This window comes from Squalius cephalus, assembly GCF_949319135.1.
Source record: "Squalius cephalus genome assembly, chromosome: 8".
Lineage (NCBI taxonomy): Eukaryota > Metazoa > Chordata > Actinopteri > Cypriniformes > Leuciscidae > Squalius > Squalius cephalus.
In genome coordinates this window covers 30,804,933-30,832,702 of record NC_137129.1, presented here as the reverse complement: position 1 = coordinate 30,832,702, position 27,770 = coordinate 30,804,933, and the positions used below count along the sequence as shown (strand labels likewise).

Genomic DNA, 27,770 nt, shown 5'->3' with positions numbered 1-27,770 from the left:
TTGTATTAGACGAGTTACTTCTAACTTTCCATTAAAAAAAAAAAAAAAACGATAAAATATCGCCCACATTTATAACCTGTGATGATATCTGAACTCGCTCAAAAGCTTGAGGCTTCCCGTCTGGAGTCACGTGCTTGATCAGCTGTTCGGCGGCACATCCGCCTAGACTCGCGCTAGAGTGTTTACATGCAGACTGCACTGGGCAGAATGGGCAGACCCGCGTGAAGCGTTGCAGGTAAATAGGTGAGCTGAATTCCCTTTACTGCACTGAAATTCTCTTTTACGACTGTCGGAGTGCTTGTCAAAACTAAATGCTGGGACAACAAAAGTCTGAAAAGTTATGCAATGATTCATATCGGAAGTGTGGAGCTGCCAGCCCCGGCGTTAGGCCTTTAGACTCAAGAGCTCCATCAATAAATCCAACTTTAACATGTTTTCTGTCGTAAAGCGTCGGGGACACTCATATGAGTGAATATAACGACCACTTTGAAATTTGTCTTTGATATTAAAGCTGTAGGGGTGCCTGTAAGTTTCAAATTGAATTCATTTTCCTCATTAGTCCACAAGTTCAATGTCTGTGTGATGTAATATACATATCCTTTTAATTTTTCTCTCCATTCTTTTATCCTGACATTTGGGAAGATGTTGTGTTTTGTTTAGGAACTGATGGGATTGATGACTTGTGTCCTTCCTCTATTTTTAGTTCTGCTTAGGGATGCTTCATGAAATCTTAGTTTTCATGTCTGAAGGATGTTTCCCCTACATTTCAGAATAATTTATGTGGGTTTATTTAATAGTTGATTCTTAAATTTGTATGTTTGGTCTTATGGTCACTAAATACAGTAGGTGGTTACAGTTTTGCCTTAAGCCAGTGATTATTTATGCTGTGACTTTTCAACAATATGATAGCTGATGTTTTAAATCTGTATTGTAATGTCTGTTTAAACTTTAAACAGGTTTGATGCAGAACTTATAATTGATGGATAACTGGCACATGAATAAAAAAAAAAAAAAAAAAATGCATGGATAAGTCTTTTATAGCCTAATAAATGCTGCAATATTCAATAAAAAACAAGAATTGTCAATTTTTCTTTAATTTTTCTTTAAGCCATGATATTATCTGTTTTTATTATTGGATAAAATACAGATGCTGATAATAAATAAAACATTTTTTAAAAATTAAGCATATCATTTATATAGAGTAACTTAGTTTAGTTTAATTAAGTAGGCCTAGTTTAATTTATTACATTTTTTTTCTTTGCCTACAATTTTGTCCTGCGCCAGCTGAATTTTAGTGACTCCCCTGCTGAGAATTCATTGATCATGATTCCTCTTACTCCTTTAATATTTTTGATTTAGTTTTGTATGTAACATTATAATCTATTTGTGAAGTAGGACAGAATGATTTTTGAAGGACTAGGCCTATATGATTGGCTTTGGACCTGAGGGCACACAGTCTGAACAACAGAAAAAGGCTTGCCAGGGCATCATAAGACCGGCTTGCCGCCTGTTAACACACACACACACACACACACACACACACACACACACACACACACACACACACACACACACACACACACACACACACACACACACACACACACACACACACACACACACTTACTTCTGAGTTAAATGCCTGTCATGATGCAGTATCTAATGCATACAATGTCAGATTACAATTACCTAATGGCCTTTGGTTGATTTATGTTTGAAGAAAGATGTACTCTTAAGTCCTTTAATATTGTAAAAGCATCTTTCAGTTTCTCCACTTTGCAGTTGTGATTGTCTTCAGTTTATAGTGGGCTTTTTCAGACAAAATAGAGGTTGTCCATGTGTGTGAATGCAATGTATATTACAGAACAGGACTGTAGCGTTTTTGAATATGTGCACATGCTTTTCTTAAATATGTACTGCTCTAGTATTATGACCAAGCATATTTCTGCACTTTCATAACATTGGGTTTTTGAGTTCATCCAGTAGCTTGTTGAATTCCTAGGAGTCATGTGATTGGTGTTGGAGGTCTGCTCTGTAATTGGGTGATGAAGTGAAGGCATGTGAGTGTGTTAAAAACAGGTTTAGATCTGGTCTGCTTCTGTAACCCTCATTACTGCTACCGTGTGCTGCACCCACAGGTGTTCAGATGGAATGAGCTGCGGGGTTTTTTCGGAGGATTATTTTGTGATCCTAATTCACAAAATACTGTAAATACTGTTCTGGTTTCTGCAAGTTTTTACTAGTCTAAAATAACTTTCTTTTTAGCATTCCTATTTCTTTTTCATCTTGTTATATTTACTTCTGTGAGTCATTTTTGCTCTGTTGCTTCAATTTGGTTTTGCACAGGTTTCTATTTTAGCATTCTCACAATAGTTTTTTGGTTCCTCATTTCTTTAACTAAAACACAGACACACACACACACACACACACACACACACACACACACACACACACACACACACACACACACACACACACACACACACACACACACACACACACACACACAGTTGATCATCTTCATTTTCATAGGGTTGCATGGATATCAGCCTCTGGTGTTGATAGACATGTGATGGTATAAAATTTTCATATCATGATAATTGCCGAAGCTTTTGTCATGGTATACGGTATTATCACAATATTAAATAAATTAAGTTACAAACATATCCTCCTAACAGGTTTAATAATTTTTTCTTATAACAAAAACAACTCTGAAAATGTATATACAATAAAACAAAACGCGCGCACACACACACACAAAAATAAAAAAAAATTATAATAAGAATAAGAGCGATTTAAGTTCAAAGAACTATCAAAAAATCAGTCAATATCTAGGGCATATTTTAGTCTAGATTTAAGTGTAAAAATGTTTGCATAACAAATGTTTGAAAATAAATAGCTTTGTAAGTATACTATTAAGTATTTAAAAGGGTCCCATTATGCCCTTTTATGAAGTCTTGATTTTGTTTTTGGGGTGTACTAGAATATGCTTTCATGCTTTTTTGTAAAAAAAAAAAAAAAAACTTTTTTTTTTTTTTTTTAAACATATTTTACATTATTACAGCACATCTCTCCCCTATCTGGTGTCAATCTGGCAGGAAACCCCTCCATCCAAAATACGAAATACGCTGTGATTGGTAAGCTGGCCCTGATTGGTTAGCTGGCCCAGTGTGTTGTGATTGGCACCACTTAGCAAGTGTTCCGGAAATGTCACCAGTTTCATCTGCTCAGGTGTAAATATTAAGGATGGTGTAAATTTCAAACCAGTTCAAGTCTGATTCAGACTTAAAGGACTAGTTCACTTAAAAATGAAAATTCTGTCATCATTTACTCACCCTCAAGTTGTTCCAAACCTGTTTGAATTTCTTTCTTCTGCTGAACACAAAGGAAGATATTTTGAAGAATATCAGTAACCAGACAGTTGATGGACCCCATTGACTTCCATAGAATTTTTTTTTCGTACTATGGAAGTCACTGGGGTCCATCAACTGTCTGGTTACTGATATTCTTCAAAATATCTTCCTTTGTGTTCAGCAGAAGAAAGAAATTCAAACAGGTTTGAAACAACTTTTTCAGTTTTTAAGGTTTTTTTTTGACAGAAGACAGAATTTTTCTTCATGAACTATTCCTTTAAGAATGTTAACAAACAAGAGGATCGTTCAGAACTGATTTCATGCACAGACTTTGCAAGTACGGATTTCACAGGACGTTCCAGAGTGGTATTGTTTTTCCTTATACATTTCTTATACATTTTAGGTACGTTTTACTACATTTAATCATGATATTTGTGATTGTGATATTGTGACATGATATTAGAGCTTACAAAAGCTTCAGTAAACACTACATCAATACTGTAATGTTAGTTAGCAGGCTAGCAAAGGCAAAGCTTTGCTCTTTGTTAAAATCATAGCAACTACATAAAACTTATAATTGGAACTGTTAATAGAAAACACAACTACAAATAATAAGATACTTACAAATTGGGATCCATAAACAACAGATTGGAGAAATCTTAAAAGTATAAAAGTTTCAGTAGAAACTTTTATGCATAGCCTGCCCTACATTGTACTATCTTAGGTTCTGGAAGCTGTTCTCCATAACATAATGTGTAGCACAAAGATACATGTTTTGATTATAATGTTCAGGAACGGTGTTTAAAATTAATTGTAACCACTCTCGTCGGCCTTAGGAAGGTCAAACAAATGAGTTTTGGAAACAAGGTGGACAAAACAGCATGTAATCAGATGCTTTCTTAAAGGGGGGGTGAAATGCTCATTTTCACTCAATCTCCTGTTAATCTTGAGTACCTATAGAGTAGTATTGCATCCTTCATATCTCCAAAAAGTCTTTAGTTTTATTATATTTATAAAAGAAAGATAGGCTGCTGTACCGAGTCTTTCCGGAAAAAAACGAGTGTCTGGAGGCGAAAAACACACTTTGGAGACACTATGCAGCTGCCGATGATTTCCTGTTGAAGCGCGTTGAGGTGAGCGGTCTCGCTCTCCTCTGGTCGACGTGTGCGCGGCCGCGCTTTTCCGAGAGAAATGCTCATATAAGGAGTTCCACTCTGGTCTACGGCATTAGATCCACGGTCGAAAAAAAAACAGCCGAAACTTGTAGCAACCCGGAAGTAAGATTTTCGGCACAGAAATTCTCCGTTATTCGTCCAAAATATTTAAAAAAAACTTTGGCCATGTTAAGCATGAGAATCCATCTCTTTAACACTGTAAACAACTCTGAATACATGAAACACCATTGTACCCCCCCTTTAAATGCCTCTTTGTCGTTTTTGTTGTTTATTTTGTTATTGAGAGGAAAGCGCACAGTAGGGCTGTAGGGCTGCACAGTAGGTGCACTAAACAAGCCTAAACAGACATTGAGTGAGTGAAAGAGAACGACTGAGCGTGTGCGATTACCTGCATCTGTCTTTGTCATATATTCATGAAAAAAATAAATTTGCCATGTCTGAAGAGCGAGGAAAGCGATTATTAGGTTGTTCACACCTGTCTTGTTTGGTTCGATTGAATCGAATTCAAGTTCGTTTCCCCCCTTGATGTGGATCTTTTGGGCATGGGTGTGATGAATACAGCAATCACACTCGGGTGCGGACCAAACAACCATACCGAGACCCAGCTGAAGAGGTGGTCTCGATCCGGTACGCATAAAAATGCTGATGTGTTCAGCAAGTTCAACGAACGGATAAAAGAGAGGGGATTTGCACTTCCTGCTTTTCCCTGCTTGAGAATTTCTGTCCAATGAATGGATGACCTTAGCACACGTGGTGTGGTTTTGTTTACAAATTTTGGTTCACTTGCAAAAAGGGCAGTGTGAAAGCGAACCACACCAAACAAAAAAAATCAATATTGTATTTGGTCCGGATCAAAGTAAGTGAACTAGCGGACTTTCCTGGTGTGAATACACCCATAGAAAAAGCCATTGCAACACCTTATTTCATTTAATTAATTAATTAATCAGCGTTTTTTGAACACACAGTTGAATGAACGGTTTGACTCACTCAAAGACAGTCCCTTGCCGCCACCTAGCGTGACAATGTAACCTGCACTGACTGACAGCCAGTCTAGAATGCGTAGAGGCAAGCAGTGCTGATGCTGGATACTATTGGGAAATATCAGCAGTCTTAGAAAGCCTCTCGTCCAGTCAGATTCGAGGATCGGAACTAACTGTTACACATATAATAATAGCCTAACCAGCTTATTGTCAGGTTTATGTTCTGTTATGTGGACCCTTATTTTGACATTCTTTTGTTACCTTTAGTTCCTGTTTCCCCGCTCTGTTTCGGCTTCATTGGTTACTAATTATGTCCTCGTTTGTCGCTATAGTTGGATTACTAATAAAGCCTGTTTTGTTTTTGAATCTTGAATCTTCCTGCCTGCTGACCACATCATAACACTTATAGCAAAAACTAGGGCTGTCAAATGATTAATCGCGATTAATCGCATCCAAAATAAAAGTTTGTTTACATAATTTATGTCTGTGTAAGGAGTATAATTATTTTATATATATAAATACACACACATGCATATATATATTTAAGAAAATGTGTTATTTATGTATAAAATATTTACATATAATATAAATTATATATAATATAAATATATATACACAGTATATACATGCAAATATTTCTTAAATATATACATGCATGTGTGTGTATTTATATATAGAAAATAATTATACACCGTACACACACATGTATTATGTAAAAACAAACTTTTATTTTGGATGCGATTAATCGCGATTAATCGTTTGACAGCCCTAGCAAAAACATAGGCTAATGTTTTAAAAAATCACCTCAAGGGAAATTTCTTCACCACGACAGCCTTAGCGTGCAGCACATATTTACATATTCATCTAAATGTTGCTCTCATTTGCGTGGACCGCATTGGGATGATCGCTGCAATGGTATTTCCGACTTTTTACTTCTAAGCGAAGAACGAAAAAGAACTTCGCTGTGAGTATATCGGGGAACTAAATCATGCTCTGTCTCTTATACGTCACATGTGCACAAGTGCGAGCACGAGCAATACGTTTTCGGCTGCAGTTCACTTAATGGCCACCGGTGTCGTGTTGCTAATAACAAGGGTTTCTGAATTCTACATATAGCCCCTTAAATGGGTGGGCTAAATCATTTTGTGGAATAACCGTTTTATAAAAGCAGTAAGCTCATGTTTCATCTACCTATAAATAATATATTTGTTTATTTAAATACATTTTTTAAGATCATTTTTCCATTTTTTTTTTTTTTTTTTTTTTCTTTTTTTTTGGTGTTATAGAAATGGCCACCCTAATGTACATTTATATGTATACTGCCATACTCAAGCTTTTCTCATAGATTATGCATGTGTATAAGCACATACACATACAAGCACAGGAAATGTTGCATTCTGAATCAAGTAAATTTTCTCACCACAGTTATTTGGTGCAGTGATAAATATTTATGTGTGTGTGCGCATGTGTGTGTGTCTTTGTGCGTGTGATCACTGCGCATATGTTTATAGCTAATGAAATATGCAAGGATTCATTTGGGGAGTGATTGCATCAGTGCTGCCTTTAGCCTGCAGCTGTGACAGTAAATGCAGTAGTTGCAGTGTTAGAATATTAAGGCAATAGTTTCATGCTACACCAACCAAACATTATTTAGCTAATTGTAGAGAGAGAGCTAGGCCTATTTCAATTTTTTTTTTTTACTTAATAATAGTCTATTTATTTTTGTCTTAATTCTGTTGAATTCCTTTTGTGTGAGGGATCTTGCACGTCCAGTTCATTATTATTGTAGTGTTCAGCATATTTGAATTATTATTCATGTGTCTGTCTGTCTTGACTTAATCATTCCTGTAGTTGTCCCTGAGGCTTTATGCTAATTTCCTGCACTGTACTTCACTGCAGAGGATCCTGGGATTTCCCACTGTACCAGAGAACTAATGCATAAATCTAATTGAGCTGCACCAATGAGGTCTATAATAACTGGAGAAAGCTATCCGTTAGCATTCCCGTTCATCACTAAAGCAGTTTCTCAGCTGGTGCCAGACGTTCTGTCGTCTTTGCTAATGAAATAATTATAATTTGTTTATTAACATTTTGTTATTTTGTCAGAAAACAAACTGCTTTTAGCTTACTTAAGATGCAGTTGTTGCTGTTATTATTATTTAATACTGATAATAATATGATTATTGTTTTCATATTATTTAATATTTATTTAATATTTGTTAAAAATGATTACTTTTTATTCATTGCTTTTTTTTCTTTTTTTTTTGTGTTTGTTGTATCACCCCACTTCCATCATTTCTTTATAGCCTAGGCTATATCAGCTAATAAACCCCAGTTATACATAATGAATGAGTTGCACAGGCTGTATGTTGTTGTACTGAAATTTTTAGATCAGTGTTTATTAGTTTATCTGCATAATTGATGAAGGACGTTTGCTGGAGTTTGTGTGTGTCAGAGTCAGAACCACCTCTTAAAAAAAACCAATGTATTTAGGTTTAGTGGTCTAATGCTGTCACATCAGCGCTGTCTGGCTCTGAATTTTCTGAGCTGGGATTTTTTTTTGTTTTATTAATGGCTGGGAATCACTTCCAGACAGCGCTTGGCACCGCCAGTGTTTGCTCATGCACCCACAGTACTGCAGAACAATGATACCACAGATACAACAGATCAAATGAGCGCTGTTTTTGTTTCTTTCTTTGAGTCAAGACTGTATGTTTTAATTCACTGCACAACTGTCAAATGCTAGCATGGCTAGTTATTCTGGTAAATGAATACAAGAGTTGGTATAATGATCCTGAGGTGATGTACAGTCGCACACACAATCCAGTTAAACGTTATTTAAAGAAGCGTTGCTGGCACTCATTAAAGTTGCTTGCTGTCATGAATTTAAGTTGAGTTGAATCATGAGTTGCTGGCAATGAAATCCATTTATATTCTGTGCCACAATTAGCAACTAATCTCAGACTTAATTACAAACGTTTTTGACTAAAATTAAACAATGTGATTAACAAAATCTGTTTGCTATACCAACCAGACATAATAAAAGCTACGGTATCTCTGCCATGTTGATCTGAGTTACTCCTAACCAGCCCTGAAAAGTCGATGATGGAGAAGACATTTTGTCAGTTGTTCGTTTTGTTTGCTTGCTTGCTTGTTTGTTATTTCCATCACACTGCTTCATGCTACCCAATAGTTTAATATGTAGGCCTAAGCCATTAGTATTGTTAGTTTAGTCTGTTTATTCATTTGTTTTGCTCTGTTGTTTGTTGTCAGATTAATGGTTATTGGACTGTGGTCTCCACTGCGATCAGGCCTATGAGACGTGAGTATCCACACAATACCTGCTGTGTAGATGTAGTTCTTGTTTTGCCCTGTAGTGTCAAATCTCTGTTGTTTTTTTAGGACATGCAGCACCCAAATTTTGAAACACGACACCCGCTGCAGCAGGACGAGCAGGAGACTGGTTACGACCCTCTACAGAACTACAACAGGAACCGAGAGCGTAAGACACCTAATACATTTTAATACATTCAAATCAGAGATCTAACAGTGTGAAGAATAGGACTGCATATTTCGCATTGTAATTATTTTGATATATATTGGCGATTAACTGATATTCTAAGAACAAAAAAGCATTAAATCACATTGAAGCATGTTCGAAATAGTGTGCAAAAACTACAAACTTGCAAGCAAATTTCTTTTGTCTCCTAATATAGTCCTAATTTACCCAAATATTTTTCTAATAGCTCTTCTGCCAGGAGAAACTCTGGAATGTTGTTCACAATGAAGCAAAGTCAGACCCAAATGTGAACAGAGTGAAAAAGGCATTTATGTTTTGTACTTGAAATTAAAATTATATTGAATCTTAATATACAGCAATAATATACAGTACCAGTCAAAAGTTTGGAAACGTTACTATTTTTAATGTTTTTGAAAGAAGTCTCTTATGCTCATCAAGCCTGCAGTTAAAAAAAAAAAAAAAAAAAAAAAAAAAAAAACGTAATATTATGAAATATTATTACAATTTAAAATAATGGTTCTCTTTTTTAATATACTTTAAAATGTAATTTATTTTTGTGATGCAAAGCTGAATTTTCATCAGCAAGTACTCCAGTCTTTGGTGTCTTATGATCCTTCAGAAATCATTCTAATATGCTGATTTATGATCAATGTTGGAAACAGTTGTGCTGCTTAATATTTTTTTTATAACCTGAGATACTTTTTTCAGGATTATTTGATGAATAAAAAGTTAAAAAGAACTGTATTTATTTAGAATAGAAATCGTTTGTAACAATATACACTACCGTTCAAAAGTTTGGGAACAATAACTATTTTTTTTTAAGAAATTAGTACTTTAATTCAACAAGGATGCGTTAAATTGATAAAAGGTGATGGTAACGATTTATATTGTTAGAAATGTTTTTATTTTGAATAAATGCTGTTTTTATGAATAAATGCTGTTAACGTTTTACTCATCAATGAATCCTGAAAAAAGTATTCCAAAAAAAAATATTAAACAGCACAACTGTTTCCATCATTGATAATAACTGAGTATCAAATCATCATATTAGAATGATTTCTGAAGGATCATAAGACACCAAAGACTGGAGTACTTGCTGATGAAAATTCAGCTTTGCATCACAAAAATAAATTACATTTTAAAATATATTAAAAAAGAGAACCATTATTTTAAATTGTAATAATATTTCATAATATTAACTTTTTTTTTTTTACTGCAGGCTTGATGAGCATAAGAGACTTCTTTCAAAAACATTAAAAATAGTAATGTTTCCAAACTTTTGACTGGTACTGTATTTCTGACATAATTTCTTCACTTTCATGTGGATTTCATATTTGATATTATATAATAATTAAAACACTGTAATCTAGTTAAAAATGATCAAGGCATGTTTTCTCTAAATATTTTTCTCTTTATTTAAAGTGCCCCATTATGCTTTTTCAGATATAATATAGTTGTTTGTGAATGTAAAAGGTCTGCAAAGTTTTAAAGATCAGAGTGCACTATAAACCCGGCTTCAAACACTGTAGCTGGTTCCTGTTGTGTACATGTTGAGAATATGCTGTTTTCTGCTCTGCAAAAGTATATTCTCTTTATATACTTCCAAAGCATGAGGAAGTTAAGAGTTGGTGGTTAAAATGATCACAGCGATACAACAGCAGAGTGACCTTTTGACAATTGCTTGTCCAAATCTCAGTGAGGTCTAAATGGGATTTACAAAACGCTTATCCATTTAAGATGGGACAATAGTCACTTTATTTGGACAAACTTGCTCCTTAGAATCACAACCTGTAAGTATGATTAAAATAATTCTTGATGTATATGTTTTCTACTGGGTGTTCAAAATACATAGTTTTGTGTTTTATATTGCGTAGGGCTCCAGCTAACCGACTAACTCACATTATTATTATTATTACTGTCTTTCCTAAACAGCTTGGTCCACTATTACCTACAATTGTGTCCATTAATGCAGAGTATTTGAGTATAATACTTTGAGTAATGATAAAGGATTGAGCAAGATTTGTTTTACAAACTTTAATGTTACATCAGTCATTCACATTAGTGCTCAGCTAATGTATGCACCATTATTGAAACGGTTATTGGTACAGTTCCCACATGTGCAACGCAATGAATTAGAAATATACACATCGGTTTGTTGATTAGGTGATGTGCAATCAGTTTTTTTGCCTTTGATGCATGTAAACCTGTTGTAAGAGACCTCCAAAGCTTTAAAATAGCATAATAGGGGCACTTTAATTAATGATTTTATTTTATTAACCAATATAAAAATACATGGTAGTTAACAGCAATAATTTATTTATATACTCTACAGTTCAAAAGTCTATACGATTTTTTTTAAACGTTTTTGAAAGAAGTCTCTTATGCTCACCAAGCCTGCATTGATTTGGTCAAAATTTTAACAATTTTAAATTTTTATTTACTTCTGTGATGGCCAAGCTGAATTTTGAGCAGCCATTACTCGTCTTCAGTGTCACATGATCCTTCAGAAATCATTCTAATATACTGATTTGCTGCTCAAGAAACAATATAGTTTTATTTAATTAGTTTGATAATTAGGTTAATAAAAATATAGAAAAACCTTAAGATAAATACTTGTGGACTTACAAAAGTTTGAACTGAAAATGATAACTTCACGCTCATTTTAAATTGACCTATGACATGAAATTTGTCTGATTTTACATGATCTCATGGATGTGGCTGTTGTGGGTCATGGTCATAGCGGCACAAGCTGCTGCGGTAAATGTGGCATCATTCAAATGACTTTGACAGTCCTTTTATATTTACCCGCTTTAAATGCATATTGCCCGTTATGCACAGTTTCCCTAAAGCAGACGCCGTGGGCCCGTCATTGCTCCTTGCAGCTATATTTATGTTTATTTTTACTAAAATATAAAAAAATGCCCACAGAGCCTTTTTTGAGACTAATTGAGTCTTGAATTGATTTTGCATGGACCGTTTGGATTTATGCAGTGAAATTAATCAAACTTATGAGAAAAAAAAAACTATGATTGTATTATTAATATGCAATATATTGCCTAGTTCTATTCTGCACTATGAAAAAAAATAAAAAGATAAAAATTATATATATATATATATTAGGGATGCCACAATTCTCAATATAATATTGAACCGTTCGGTACGACATCCACGGTTCAATACGCGCTTGTGAATTGCGGTTTTTTCGGTTTTACGTTTAAATAATTTATGTGCGTTTTATTTCTCTCCGAATTGACTGTTTGTGTGTGCCTGTAAGTCTACAAGCTGATAAGGAAATTCCCCGCGAGTAAATATTCAATATGCTCTAAATTTAGGGGGCGCTTAACCATCATTCCACACTTTAACATGGCGAGCGGCGGTGAAGTGAGGCTACAGTACGAGGAAGCGCCGGCGTCTTTCAAATCCGTGGTGTGGGGACATTTCGGTTTTGCCGTTGAGTATAGTGCCGAGGAAGAAAAAACGGTAAACAATAAAAATAACTGTGTGCAAGCATTGTTTTACACGTGTAGCCTACTCAAACGGAAACACTTCCAACATGACTGCACATCTGCGGCGCCATCACCCAATATCACTGTCTGAAGGCACATATGTTTATTTGAAATGGTCAATTTAAAGGGGTCGCACACCGGACGCGCAGCGCCACGTCTTTTAAATTCGAAAACATTATTCTCTATGAGTGTACGTAGCGCTACACACACCGTCGGCGCCTTTCGGCTCAGGACCGTGTTCAAAATCCTGCCGCGCCACAGAATGCCATCTATATAGTTTTACATTAAATGTACATTTATTTGTCTCAAATCGTCGTTAATGTATATACTGACTTCACCCTGTGCTGCAATATACATTTAGTTTTACATTCATTCACAGAAATCAGCTGCTTGAATGAAAATTGCTGATGTTATCGGATTTTCAGGTGACATTCAGTTAACGGACGCTCTGAGGTAAAGAGATGTCAGTGTTAATTGTATATTATACAATACACTAAGAACTAGTGGACTTTGCTTAGCTTTTAAGTAAAATAAAGGAGTATTGCAATAAATCGTTTTTATTTTTTTCTCCTTAACCTCTTACTGTTCCTATTGCCTAAGCACAGAATAACAAAAAAACACTATTATGTGTCAAGCCATCAGAACCGAACCGAACCGAAAACCGTGGTTAAAAAACCGAGGTATGTATTGAACCGTGGGCTAACTGTATTGTTGCATCCCTAATATATATATAGTTCAGAGTTCAATGGATTCCAGTTGAGTGTTTAGGTCAAATGTGATCAACTATGATGTCTTAACTATTTTCTCAGTGTAGTTTTGTTTCTTTAATTTCAGGAGGATCATTGGATAGTCCTGTTGAGTCCACGTTTCAGTCATACAGGTCTCTGTTCATTCATCTTTCCCTAATGTCACAAAGCACCAGATATCCTCTCTGGTTCACATCTGAAACTCAGTGCTGTGTGGTGAAGGTGTAACTCTATCCTATAACTTTCTGTTCGACGTGCTCCTTACAGAAAGGAGTGGGATGATTTGTTCCAGAACAGTAACTACCTGGCGCGGATCAGGCAGGCTGGCATTATTGGACGATTACGGAGCAGCCGATTCCGCAGCGTATGCTGGAAGGTAATGGCTAACTGACAGCGTGCAGATGACAGACTTAATGCATGAAAATTGTCTTTTTGTTATTACTGGGTGTGCAACTTCTGTGCCAAATGGAGTAGATGACGAGCTTTGGTTTTGTTCATTCCAGCTTTATCTGGATGTCCTGCCAGAAGATAAGACTCAATGGATCAGTCGAACCAAGGAGGTTAGAGCACAGTATGAGAAAATCAAAGAGACGGTATGTGTGTGTGCACACTTGATGGTCGTGATTTATGTGTCTTCAGTAGGTTTTGAGACTAGATCATGATTGTTTGTCTTGAACTGCAGCACATTACAAACCCTCGCAAAGCTGCAGGCCAGCAGGACCTGGTGGTGAACAACCCACTCTCACAGGATGAGGGGGTGAGAGAACATCCAATTCAGTAAAACCATAAAAATGGATGGATCTGTCCATTACGGTTTGATTAACATCTTCATCTTTTTCTGTCTCTTTGTGTCTTTCTCTTTCAGAGTCTCTGGAATAAGTTCTTTCAGGATAAGGAGCTCAGGGGTATGATCAAACAAGATGTTTTACGAACGTAAGTTTGTGAACAATACACATACACTACCATTCAAAGGTTTAGGGTCGGTAAGTTTAAAAAAAAAATCTTTTTAAAAGAAGCCTCTTATGATGAGTGAGCACCAAGCCTTCATTTACTTGATGAAAAATACAGTAAAAACAGTATTATATTATGAAATATTATTATAATTTAAAATAATTGTTTTCTATTTTAATATATTTTAAAATGTAATTTTTTATGTATTTTTTTAAATGTATATTTAAAATATATTTTAAAATGTAATCAGCAAAGCTGAATTTTCAGCATAATAACTGCAGTCTTCAGTGTCACATGATCGTTCAGAAATCATTCTAATTTGCTGATTTGGTGCTCAAGAAACATTTCTTATTATTCTCAATGTTGAAAACCTTGCAGCATTGTTGAAAACCTATATATATATATATATATGTATGTCTGCTGAATAAAAGTGTTCATTTCCTTTTTTTCTTCTTTTTTTTTTTTTACTTACTGACCCTAATAGTTGTGTGAAAGGTGAATATTTAATGCTTGTGTTTAAATGTGTATATCTTTTTATTTGCAATTTTTACTCCCATTAAATAAACATATATTTAAAATTATATTAAGTATGCATTCATATTCAAGCATTCAAACATAAGTCTTTGGATTAAAGGTTTTTAAGATAATTCATTCAGAAATTCAGTCAAGTGTTAATTAATTGTCAAATATAGATATGTAACTGGATTGGGTGTTGAGGGAGGAATTATGATTCTGGTAATATTAATATGTTGCACAGGTATCAACATATAACATAAATGTTCATTCAAATAATTAATTCATAGATACCAAAAATGGTATAGTTACATTAATTATTGGTTCTATCATAAAGCATGCATAAAACAGTATATGAAACAAAAGACAATAAAGAAGACGGTAATAATTATACACATGTCCTGGAGGTATGCATTGTCATTCATAAAAGGTTTGCCTATGAATTAATGTAACTAATAACTTTTTATGGGCCTTATGTGTCTTTCCTATGGGGAAATGGAGAGAGAGTTGACTCTCCACATTCCTTTTGGTCGTAAACCTTTGCTGCTATGTTAACCAGAGGCCTGTTCTGCCTTTTTGGGGAGTTAGTTGCTCTCTGGGGGTTGTCCACAGAACTCTAACACATAGTTTGCTTGTTGGGAGAGGGAGTTTTCTGGATTATTCATGAACTATAATGAATAATTGTGTGTCTGACTGGTCTAGACACTACAGATACAATACAATACAAAACAATATTTGTTACTCCTTGATTGTCTGCAGGTTTCCAGAGATGCTGTACTTCCAGGAAGAGGATGTCAGGACGAAGCTGACTGATATTCTGTTCTGCTACGCACGAGAGAATGAGCAGCTACTGTATAAGCAGGTTTATACACACTTAATGATTGTGACAAATACTGCCACACCATAACATAACTTGTCAAACTGGCTCAGTCGATCTTGTAGTGTAATTTTGCCAAATTAAACATTTACCTCTACATTATCCTCTTGTTTCTCTCATCTTCATCCCTCCTTCTCTGTCTCTCTACAGGGCATGCATGAGTTACTTGCCCCAATAGTGTTTGTTCTCCACTGTGATCACCAGGCGTTTCAGCATGCCAATGAGACGGCCAATCCCAGGTCTGACCTATTACCACACAGGCGAGACTGTCTACTGTCATACAGATTTCTGAAGACTTGCTCAATTTGTTACGTGTATTGTTAAAAAATTTGAATCATTATTAATTGAATTTGCGCTATTTCTTAGTATATTTATTTAAACCATATTGTACCTCAATTGCAGTGAAGAGATGAAAGTCCTTCTGGATCCTAAATTCCATGAGCATGATGCCTAGTGAGTAAATGTCACATTATCACATTAGATCTTAAACAGACTTATGCCTTGATTAACCGCATATAGTTGCTAAGCACACTTTGCTCATTCTGTTGCATCTGTCTCTTTGTTCTTCACCAAATATCCCATAGTGTCATGTTTTCTCTGCTCATGGAGACAGCAGAACCCTGGTTCAGCAGTTTTGAGCGGGAGGTCAGAAAGGTACAATGGGTGACTTTACGTAAAATTAATTGCTTTGATATTTTGTCTGCTTCCAACTTCAATCTTGTTAACATGACTTAAGTGGTGTTTAAACATTTCAGGGCAAAGAAGAGATGTTAACCAGCATCCCCTTTGCAAGACCACAGGACTCTGGCCCTTCTGTTGCTATTGTGACCAAAGTCAACCGAATTCAGGACCAGCTAGTAAAAAAACACGACATTGAACTGTACATGCACCTCAACAGACTAGAGATAGCACCCCAGATTTATGGCATGTGAGTATGAATGAAGTCTATTATTATTTTATTAGGGGCCAAGCACCAAAGTTGCTGTTGCTGCTATTGTATCTGTTAGTATTCTTATTATTATTCTTCCTCCCTATTGGGAGTCTACAGCAGCCCTATGAACCTCAAGTTTGAAATTTGCACACTTTTACCACACACTTTTTTGCACACTTTTTGTGTGTGTGTGTATATATATATAACTATTTTTTATTATTAATTAAAAATGTAGGTATTTTTTAATTTTGTTGGTTTGTAGGTTTGAAAATGTAGGTATTTTTAAAAAAAAATATATATATTTTCAATATTACTCATTTATATTTAATCATTATTTCTTGTCCTTTCTCCATGGTGCATATAAACGATGTAGAATTAAATATATGTTAAAGTGTTGTTTTTATCAAAATTAGTCAACTTTTCCATCAGCTATAAATTTTCTGTTTCTGTGTGTTTGCGGGCAGTCGCTGGGTTCGACTGCTGTTTGGTCGGGAGTTTCCCCTGCAGGATCTGTTGGTGGTCTGGGATGCTCTCTTTGCAGACAGCATCACTTTGGACTTGGTGGATTACGTGTTTGTCGCTATGCTTCTGTACATCAGAGATGCATGTAAGTTAAATTCTCTCTCATCTGTGATTTGTTCATAACACAAACCAATGGAACACAAGATACAGACTTACTAAGGCGTAAATAAACTTTGGGTGTTCACCTTGGAGCTCTGTGGATATCAAGCAATACGTAACCCACAAAAAGAGTCATCAGTTTGTCTGGTCGTGGTGCATCACTGCCACATACATAGCCAATCTAAACACAGGAGCTAATGACATGCAGATGAGTTGGCTTATGCCTGTTGGCATTGAACATGTATGAAAATGCTTTACAAAAAGCTTTAGGAGAACTTTATCAGTTTATTTGAGAGTCCAGTAACTGTATTGTTCCTGTGTTTTTCATGTCGTAGTGATCGCAAGTAACTTTCAGACGTGTCTCGGCCTCCTGATGCACTATCCTCCTATTGGAGACATCCACTCACTGCTCCTAAAAGCACTATTCCTCAGAGACCCTAAGGTACTGTCAGGCACACCCACTCTTTCATTCACTTTTAATATCATTAAAAATAATAAACATAATAAATAAATATTATATTATATTATATTATATTATATTATATTATATTATATAAATAATAATTATTAGATTACAAATACATTTGTATGTGTGATATTAATTTATTAAATATGTATGCATAATATTATTTATTTGTAATAGAATTACAATATAATAAAAGTAATATAACTAGTCATTTTATTATAATTTATTCTGGAACTTATTTTATATAAGTTTAGGGAATTTATCCCGGTGTCCCAAACACAGATTTAAGATAGCTTGACATTCAAAAGCAGAGACGCTCTATACTGCTGAAAGTACAGTATGCACTCTGTATAACTTATTTTGTTTACACTTTTCAATAACGTCTCATATGTTAATGTATTAACTAACATGAGCAATACATTTGTTACTGTATTTGTTAATCTTTGCTTACGTTAGTTTATAAAAAATATAGTTGTTCATTGTTTGTTCATGTTACTTCACAGTGCATTAACTAATGTTAACAAATACAAATTTTTATTTTAATAATGTATTAGTAAATGTTGAAATTAACATTAACAAAGCATAATAAATGCTGTAGAAGTGCAGTTCATTATTAGTTAATGTTAACTAATGAATCCTTATTGTAAAGTGTTATTCTTGTTTTTGTTATGTCTTTTTATATAATTTTAGAATAATCCAAGACCAGTAAACTACCAGTTCCAGCAAAACCTTGACTACTACAAAACCCGTGGAGCCGACTTGGTCAACAAGACTCGGTATTTTGTGTTTTTGTGCATATTATAACTTTGTGCACATATATTCTATGTATTATATAAAAATATAAAATTATATATATTTCCAATTTAGAAAATATTTTCTTTCTTTTTTTCTACAGGGCCAGCAGTAAAGCAGCACCTCTCAACATTAATAAAGTATCCAGTTCTCTTCTTAATTTCGGCCGGAAGCTCATTGCGCCGATGGGAAGCGGCTCCAGCGGTATCTCGCCAATTAACAGCGAGGTGATATCAGCTCCTCCCCTTCAACCTCCAGTGCCACAACCATTGGCCGAGCCTCCATCATGCACCGCTCCGGCAAATACGCAGATCAAATATCAGCCGCACACACAAACCCAGCATCAGCACCGACTGCTGAAGTCTGAAAGTATGCCAGTGCACCTCAGCAAAGGTGAGCACTCGTTTACACACTCGTTTACAACTTTTCAACCCCGTATGCCTATTGGCTGCATCCGAAATCACATACTTGCCTACTATATAGTAGGCGAAAAATAAAAAGTATGTCCGAATTCACAATACTCATAAAAGAGTAGACAAAAAGTACCCGGATGACCTACTTCTGGCGTGATTCTGCAGTGAAGTGACGTAACTGAAGCTGGTAGGTCACATGACAATGACAACATGGTGAATTTAGTACATCCAGATTACATTCATACTACACACATTCATACTATATAGAACATACTTTTTTAGTGGTTGTGAAGTAATTACTTATTCAAAATTATTACCTACTCAAGAGAGTATGCAATTTTGGATGCAGCCATTGTGTTGATTTTACCCATATGCCTCCAGAATTTATTAATACTTCAGTGTGCATGTATTATTATGTGAATGTGTACATGCATGTGCTTAAACATAGTTACATGTGACAGAATAGGTGTGTGCTGTAGCCTGTAGCCTTACTCTGCTGTCTGTTAGACATAGGTCCTTGTGGAGCCTCTCAGATATCCCTCCCTTCCCAGATTCAATCTGATACTCCAGGTAACTGCTGCCATGACGATAACAACAGCACCAGAGAGTGCATGCATGCTTTATAAATGCTTTTTATTTGATTCTGTTTTTGTATGTTTCTTTGTGTGCTTTTACTGTGACGTGTCCGCTCTGTAATGCATGCATGTGTGTCTGTGTTCAAATAAACTTGGTGTAATCATGTATTTTGTAATAAAGTCATGCTGCTTTTTCAGTTTAAAAAAGTTCACCCAAAAATAAATGTATTTGTATTAATTAATCCTATTAAAAGTATACATAATTTATACTACCATTCAAAAGTTTGGGGTCCACAAGATTTTTTTTTTTTTTTTTTTTTAAGAATTCTCTTCTGCTCACCAAGGCTGCATTTATTTGATCATTAATACAGTTAAAAACAGTGAAGTTGAAATATTACAATTTTTAAATAACAATTTTCTATTTGAATCCATTTTAATGTAATATATATTCCTGTGATGGCAAAGCTGAATTTTCAGCATCATTAAGCGTCTTCAATGTCGCATGATCCTTCTGAAATCATTCAAATATGCTGATTTCATGCTCAAGAAGCATTTTTTTTTTGTATAATCAATGTTAAAACCATTTGTGATGGATAATATTTTTGTGGAAACCATGATACATTTTTATTCAGGATTTGTTGATGGATAAAAAGCTCAAAATAACTATTTTGTAACTTTATAAATGTTTTTACTGCAACCTCTGATCAATTTAATCCATCCTTCCTGAATTTAAAACGGGGGGGGAAATTTCCTGACCCCGAACTATTCGATATTGATTGGTAGTATAATTATTCTCTGAAGTTATCTTCATAGTCCAAAGAAAATGCTCCTGTTTTTAAGGTCCTATTTTGTTTTACTTCTGCTTTACCTGTGATTGTGCGCATGTTGTGCGATTGTGTCTCAGACTCTTCATGCTATTTATCTAGCTTATGATTTTTTTAATTGTTCTGTTATCTTTGGTTGTCTGTTCTCATAGGCTGCCTGAGACTAACTTTTGATGATGTCTACCTTGCAGGCCACACCCCCAGGACCATTAGTTCCTCCCCCAGCTCTGAGAGTTTGTCTGGTGGGCGGGACCATGCAATGTCTTCCCCTCCTCTCCCTGTGTCCACGGGGCGAGACTCCAGCACATCATCTCCACCTTCCTCTGCCACAAAGAAAGACTCTTTCTTTATTATCAGTCGCTCACGGTCCCACAGTAAAACTATAAACAAGAAGGATGCGGTAAGCAGCAAATTTAGTTTTTGCTTTACCATTTGCATTCCCAGGCTCTCATTTTGAGTTCATTCTTTCTTCATATAGCATGTAAATTACTTGGAGATTATGTTGTAGCTCCTGTTAATGTTTTATTTTACAGGTGCTATATGTATGCTAATTTATGTGTATGTATCCATACACACAGGAGGAGCTGGAGGCCCAGGTGTCATTTTTACAGGGTCAGATTAATGACCTAGAGGCCATGAGTAAATATTGTGCCAAGATGATGAACATGCACATAGGTGAGTCACTGAGCCAGTCAGTCATCTCTGAACTCACATACACACTGGTGATGGAATCGTAATAATTGTGCTTTGATTAATGGACAGGAAAAATTCAAGATGTGATACTGCAGGAGCATCTGGAGAAGGAAGATGAGGTTCTGGTGTCACTTGCTGGACTAAAACAGGTATGACTCAGGTCTCCACTTTTCAAAAAAAAAAAAACCCTGTAATAATACGATAAACACTCAATTTTGAATATATACTGTATATAACAATACATTTTGTGTGTGTGAAATTAAAACTTAAAAATATTCACCATTTTCAATGTGTTCTCACTTAAAATAATTTTGGTAACACTTTACAATATGGTCCCATTCAAATGTTGAAATTAAATATTACAAAGATCAATAAAATGCTTTAAAGGGTATAATGCCCTTTTCACAAGATGTAAAATAAGTTTCTGATGTCCCATTACATTTTACATTTACATTTACATTTATTCATTTAGCTGACGCTTTTATCCAAAGCGACTTACAATTGCTATACATGTCAGAGGTCGCACGCCTCTGGAGCAACTAGGGGTTAAGTGTCTTGCTCAGGGACACATTGGTGTCTCACAGTGGATTCGAACCCGGGTCTCTCACACCAAAGGCAGGTGTCTTATCCATTGCGCCACACCACCCCACATGTCCCCACATGTCCCCAGAGTGTGTTTGTGAAGGTTTAGCTCAAAATACCCCACAGATATTTTTATATAGCATGTTAAAATTGTCACTTTTTGAGGGTGAGCAAAAACGCACAGATTTTGTGTCTGTCCCTTTTAAATGCAAATGAGCTACTGCTCCTGTCACAGAGGGCGGAGCTTCAAGAGCTTGTGTGTGTTAACAGCTCTGATTACCTCACACAGACACACACTGAAAATTTCAAAAACTTTTAGCCTTTTATGTTCAAACCGGAGTCAGACAAAGATGGAGAGACTCAAGAAGTGACAACATGTAGAATTCAACAGGACATTTCTGAATGGTTAGTTGATGAATTTATATTGCTGATGTGGAGTTAACTATCTTCTAGTCATTGATTAGCATATTCTTTCATGATAATATAAATCTTGTTCCCAGGGGCGGGGTTTATGTAAATTCTAGGGTTGGTGATGTCACTAACCCGGGAGGAATGTCATGTAGTCCCTACCAGCCGTTTGTTGTAGTCCTAAAAAACGATTTCTTTAAAAGCAAATTAAACTTGCTTTGAACTTTGAGTGTTGTAACTTTGCAGATGTTGTTTATGCTCAAACAGCAACATTACACACTAACTAAAGTTAGAAAAGTGAAATCATAATCAACCACCCCTTTAAAAGTATTTTTAGTTTTAGTTTAACTAAGGTAGTTAAAGTCCCCCTGTTAAAATCAAGTTTTTAATGTTGTTTATATGTCTATGTGGTGTTTTTAATATGCTTTAAGACAAACCATGTGCAAATTTATGTCAACAGCATTGCTGAGTATTTTATACTTAAAACTACAGTGAAAAAAAGAAACGTCTCAAAAACGTGGTTTGAAATCGCTGGTGTTTCTTGCGTCACAAACTACCTTGTGACCAATCACGTCACGAGGGGGGCAGGCTTTAGCATATCATCATTACTTTGCTGCAAAGCAGGGGAGTCTCAAGAGAAGCCAGGATATGTGTCCGACGTTGTAGAGTTTGATGCATAGAACACATTGCCATTCTGATACATCGACTTGTAGATGAGCCTGTATAATTCGCTCTTACACTTCATCTGAATCAGTTTCTGGTTCAAACAAATATGGCTGAATTAAACCAGTATTTCCACTTGCCATTGTGCAGCGTTTACTACAATAAAGTTGTCAGAGTGGATCTCTGAGCTGGTGTGAGTGAGTGGAGGTGGGGCTAATTTGCATATTCTTGGCTCCGCATATACTAAATGAATCAAGGGTGTAGAGTTAAATTCAATCTATTTTAAGGCATGACTACATTTTTCTTACAGAAAAAAACAGAAATATGTATATGTATATATTTTGGTGATCAAAGATGAGTTTTAAGGGATAAAATTATTGACTACAGGGGGACTTTAACCAATGTTAACAAATAGAACCTTATTGTAAAGTGTTACCACATATTTTTAATGTCCATTTATTTATTTATTGATTGATAACCATCTAATAACCACAAAATAAACCCCTTCAGGGTGATACAAAATCTCAGGGTTTATTTTGCAATTAATAATTAGCTAACTGTTCAATTGATCTTACATGTATGAGAAAAACAGTTATCTAAATGCAATTATAACACACTCTGCATTAATATACAAATATAATTAGAGGTCTCTCTTAACCATATTGTCCCCAGATTAAAGACATCCTGAAGGGGGCTCTCAGATTCAACCAGAGTCAGCTGGAGGCGGAGGAGAATGAGGAGATCTCCATAGCAGACGATCACTACTGCTCTAGCCAATATAGTACACTAAAGGACCAGAGTGATCCAGACGCAGCTGGTTCTACAGACGGACAACAAGCGGTTCCAGAGCGCTACGACCACCAGGAAGGAGACATGGTAACAGAGAAAGAAGAGGAAGAGGAGGAGGAAGAGAATGAGGAGGAGAAGGTCAAGGTCTTGACCACTGAGAATGTCCCCACAATACCAGAGCCACAGGTGATCATGTAATCATCTTTAGATGATTATAAAAAACAGTTTTCATGTGAGCAGGTACATGCACATTCTATAAATTCATTTCAAGGTTATACTTTAGTAGACCAAGATTAGGACCACGCAAGATTCATTTTGTGACAAATAAACGCATGTATTACTGTAAAAATAAAGTATTTTTTCCCCCCATTAATAATACAGCAAAAATACTATTACAGTCTTTATATTCATTTTATTTGCATGTATTTAATTTGTGTTACATAATGAGCATGGGGAGGGTGGCGGATTCATTTATTGTGTCATAGAATAATAATGATTAGGCTAATAAAATGGCTTTTTGAAATGGGATTTTGCATGGGATTAGCTTTATGGGCTGTCAGTCAATAAAACATTTTTTATTTAAAGCAGTGTTGTTTTAGTATTATTAATATACTACTGTAATATTTATTTTGAATTGGCTTGTATTTTTATATTTTAGTTATTTTTCATTATTATCATTTTATAATGTTTATATTTCTATTTAGCTTTATTTTATTTTTATTTCCGTTTTAGTCATTTTAATACTTAAGCTTTATTTTATTTTTGGTAGTTGCCAAGGCAACATTTTATAATTTTCATTTCAGTTTTTCATCTAATATTTGATTTTAATTTTAGCTTTATTTAAACAGTTGTAGTTTATTGTAACCTCCATAATGATTCACCCAAACACCAGTTTCATAGACACTTTTTATTGTCTTAGGCCTCTGAAGGGAGAAACTGGGATGACTACATCTTGGTCTCACAGGATGGCGAGCCATCAGAGAGTGAGGAGCAAAGCATAACCACCACGGCTCCACTCTTTAAGCATGTACGAGGCCTAAACAAGGCGGATTTTCAAGACCCTCTGATGGGGACCACGTCTGGGTCCTCCAGTCCAGATGACGGCAGCACTCACAGCAAGGACTCTGACTTCACTATTGTTAATCCTACTGACCTTTGAACCTTGATTTACCCTAAATATGACTGGACCCATCATTAACACTTAAGAAACTCTGCTGGACGTTTGCACATATGAACTCAGGCTGATTGCCTCGTGTGCCCCCATGCCCTGTAGCGCAATCCCTAAACCACACATTGTGTTCTTAAATCCTGGACTTCTGGCTGTGTATTTAAAACCATCCTAATTCAAAATAACTCTTTTCTTTGTGCTCCAAATGTGAGGCCCGGGCCATAGATCCTTTGCTCTGTTACATAAATGTGGTATCTAAAGCCATAAAAAGCAGCCTTGACTTTAATGAGATTTTTCATTCTGTCATTTTCTTTGAAAATGTCCTAAAGGTTTTGGACCGCATCTTGACGTTTATGTAGAAAACCTATATTAGTTTTCTTCTAAATCAATATCCTGTGAAATGCATTTAACAGACACTCTCTGCCTCAGATAAAAGCTATATTCTGCTTCAGTTTTCCCTCTATCTCTGTCTTTGTCTCTTTTTAGGAGGAACTGGCTTTTGTGATAAGGATAGGACATTGACAGATGCTCAATCTAGTAGTAGAGAGCGCCTTTTTTATGAAATGGACTGAGTGTCTCTCATTCACTCTCATCTTTATTGATTTTCCATGAACCAGTGCCTGAGCAGTTGTCCATTTTCCATTTTTGGCTGTTCTTTTTTTTAAGATCGAGATTTTAGCCCATAGACCACGACATAGTCATTTGTTAAATTATGGATTTTTCTTTTTCATATTTGTCATTTTTAAGCCAATGATATGTGAAGCTTTTATGTTCTAGTATTTCTCTGATGTCATTTGTCTTGTTTTGTCTTGGTTCCCGTGGTAACTGTGTATTGTTTTGCACACGACACGAAGGATGTTTCTAATACTGATATCCTATTAACTCTGGATGAATAAAAAGCATTACTCTTGTCTAATCCAAAGATCTGTGCACGTTACAGTTTCCTTTTACCCTGATGTTATTTTTAGACATTTATTTCCTTTTTCTGTGGAGGTGATTGCCTTTAAACTACCTCCACATAGTCAACACTGGACAGTAGGTTAGCCTGGTAGGTTTTGGCCTGGTTTCACAGACAGGGCTTAGATTAAGCCAAGATTAGGCTTTAGTACAACTGGGGCATATAAATAGCTTTTGTAAATGTGCCTTAGAAAAAAACGTGCCTTATGTCATATTTTAAGACATGTCAGTGCAAGTTGCTTTCAGTTGAAACAGCTCGAACATGCATTTTAGTCCATGACTAGGTTTAGGCCTCGTCTACAAAGAGGCATATGACCTCAAATTCCGTCGAGACCGAGACAGGCAGCTCATAATTTTTAAACGCGACATCTAGCGGTTAGCTATCGCAATAACAACATTTCCTCCTCAATAATAATGGATTAACTAGCATTGCAACAAATTTTCCGTAAAATTCAGACAATATTATTACATTTTCTCATTTAAAAAGGAGATTTATTTTGAAATTGAAATGCTAAACAAAGTTTTGATAGCCTTTAAAGTTTTTAAGGTCCGTGTACATTCCCAAACTTTTAGACCGTACCAAAATGGATAACATTTTAGATTCTATCAAATCTGCCACATTATTGTAGAAATAATTAGAATATGTAATGATTGAGATTTGACCGATTAATGATATTTTTTTAAAATCAATGTTTGTTATTCCGTATTGACTTTAAAATTCGCCTTATTTGGTATGTTGCATTTTCCAATTAGGACTGAGAATGGGTGTGGCGCTCTAATGCGACTCCAGCCAGAAGCACAGACCCAACGAGCCACTCACTTCATTAACTTATTTTGTCATTTTAATGATTTTACATATGGTAAGTAACAAAAGTAGTAATAGTAATTGATCGTTTCATCTTTCAGCCACCATCTATAAAGTTCTATGGTGTTAATGTCGAGTTGTATTGCTGTAAAATAGATCGCGCGGTAAATTCGCCATCAAAGGAAATCAATTCAGACCGTCGTCCATTAAATTATGTACATCTGCCAGGAGAGCACAAATGTTCGGCTAATTAACTCATTTTAGCCTAAATGCCACGATTGCTTTATGAAGAAACATGAAAACATCGTGCACGAGATCGACGCGGTTTCGGCCGCGTGTGGTCGAGCACTTTGAAACTTCTTCATCTAGCATTTCGGTTGACTTTAAGGTTTATTTTTAGGTAATCGGTAACGAAACGTGAAGCCTTGCTTCAAATCTAAGATGTATCAGGGCGTTAAGTTACCCCTGTGCCTTATATGTGGGCTGTATTCACAGGTAATGGTATTTTGAATCTCAAAAACTTTGTTATTGGTTGTTCTTGAGAGCTCGTGTTGTACTTTTTACCTGTTCGTTCTATGGTTAATAATGTGTGTTGATGTAGTGCTGAAAATGTTGTAAAATCCACAGGATATCCAGAAGCACCGTCAGGGCTTTCCGTCCTCCCTGAAGCTGTCTAACGGCTACATTTTACCTGAGGGCAAGATGACGCCCAACACATTGTTCGTCGGCGGGATTGACATGAAGGTAATGGCGTTGATGATAAACTGAAACCGCTGTTCTTTTTGTGGCCTAATATGTTCAAACTGGTTCATTGCGGTTCTAAATTATATCTACAATTCGATAGTTTCTATCTAACGTTACTCCCCAAACTGATCCCCTTTTCACTGTGGTGGACTTAGTTACTCAACTTAAGCAATTTTTTATCTGTATTTTAGCAGAGTACTTTTATTTTGGGAAACTTTTTCTTCACTAACGTTACATTCCAAAGCATAATGTCGTTTTACTCCACTAGCCTACATTATATAAAAACGTTCCTTGTTGTTTCGAGCTGAAGAAATCGCCACCCAAGAGCGGTGTCCGATTCATGAACGAGCTGATTCATTTATGATAACCGAATCTATGTTCGGAACGCCACACTGACTCTCTGCTTACTGCCTAGTACACAGCAGAGGTGGCTAGAGTATCCAAAAACTGTACTCGAGTAAAAGTACAAGTACTTATAGAAATATTTATTCAAAGTAAAAGTTATAATCTTTGTAGTTAGTTACTTGAGTAAGAGTAAAAATTATCCAATAAAAAAAGTTCAAGTAGCTAGTTACTAGTTAATTATATAAGCATAGATAAATACAATAGAAGAAAGATACAATTGAAATAACCAGTGCTTTGTTTTTCAGGTAGATCTAACAGTATTCTGGTACAGAAATTGAATAATCAAAATGTAAAAAGTCTTCACTGTATATTA

At 35.5% G+C, this 27,770-nt stretch overlaps 2 protein-coding genes across 17 annotated transcripts in view; both read left to right on the top strand.

Annotated features, from left to right (window-relative positions):
• The first annotated feature begins 89 nt into the window (after window positions 1-89).
• tbc1d5 (TBC1 domain family, member 5) lies at window positions 90-25,203 on the top strand. Of its 12 annotated transcripts, none has more exons than XM_079878510.1 (23): window positions 91-243; window positions 8,782-8,830; window positions 8,911-9,010; window positions 13,369-13,414; window positions 13,548-13,656; window positions 13,784-13,873; window positions 13,963-14,037; window positions 14,146-14,213; window positions 15,504-15,606; window positions 15,772-15,860; window positions 16,024-16,074; window positions 16,206-16,275; window positions 16,377-16,549; window positions 17,017-17,159; window positions 17,509-17,615; window positions 18,330-18,415; window positions 18,535-18,824; window positions 19,352-19,414; window positions 20,435-20,643; window positions 20,822-20,918; window positions 21,006-21,085; window positions 23,262-23,618; window positions 24,298-25,203. In XM_079878510.1, exons 3-22 carry the CDS (start codon window positions 8,914-8,916, stop codon window positions 23,574-23,576), a joined length of 2,361 nt encoding a protein of 786 aa, XP_079734636.1. In that variant the 5' UTR covers window positions 91-243; window positions 8,782-8,830; window positions 8,911-8,913; the 3' UTR covers window positions 23,577-23,618; window positions 24,298-25,203. The 12 variants fall into 12 exon arrangements, with proteins under 12 accessions (XP_079734628.1, XP_079734627.1, XP_079734626.1 ...); XM_079878509.1 differs by having other exon boundaries at window positions 15,772-15,881; XM_079878503.1 differs by having other exon boundaries at window positions 92-235; window positions 15,772-15,881; window positions 23,262-23,564.
• Window positions 25,204-26,256: 1,053 nt separating this feature from the next.
• dazl (deleted in azoospermia-like) overlaps window positions 26,257-27,770 on the top strand; it is a 94,182-nt gene continuing 92,668 nt past the window's right edge. For 2 of the 5 annotated variants that reach the window (XM_079878542.1, XM_079878541.1), the window contains exons 1-2: window positions 26,561-26,803; window positions 26,936-27,052. In XM_079878542.1, coding sequence (XP_079734668.1) covers window positions 26,750-26,803; window positions 26,936-27,052 — 171 coding nt within the window. In that variant the 5' untranslated portion in view covers window positions 26,561-26,749. Of the gene's footprint in view, window positions 26,364-26,560; window positions 26,804-26,935; window positions 27,053-27,770 lie in introns of those variants that run through there. The other 3 variants (XM_079878540.1, XM_079878539.1, XM_079878543.1) reach the window with 2 other exon arrangements.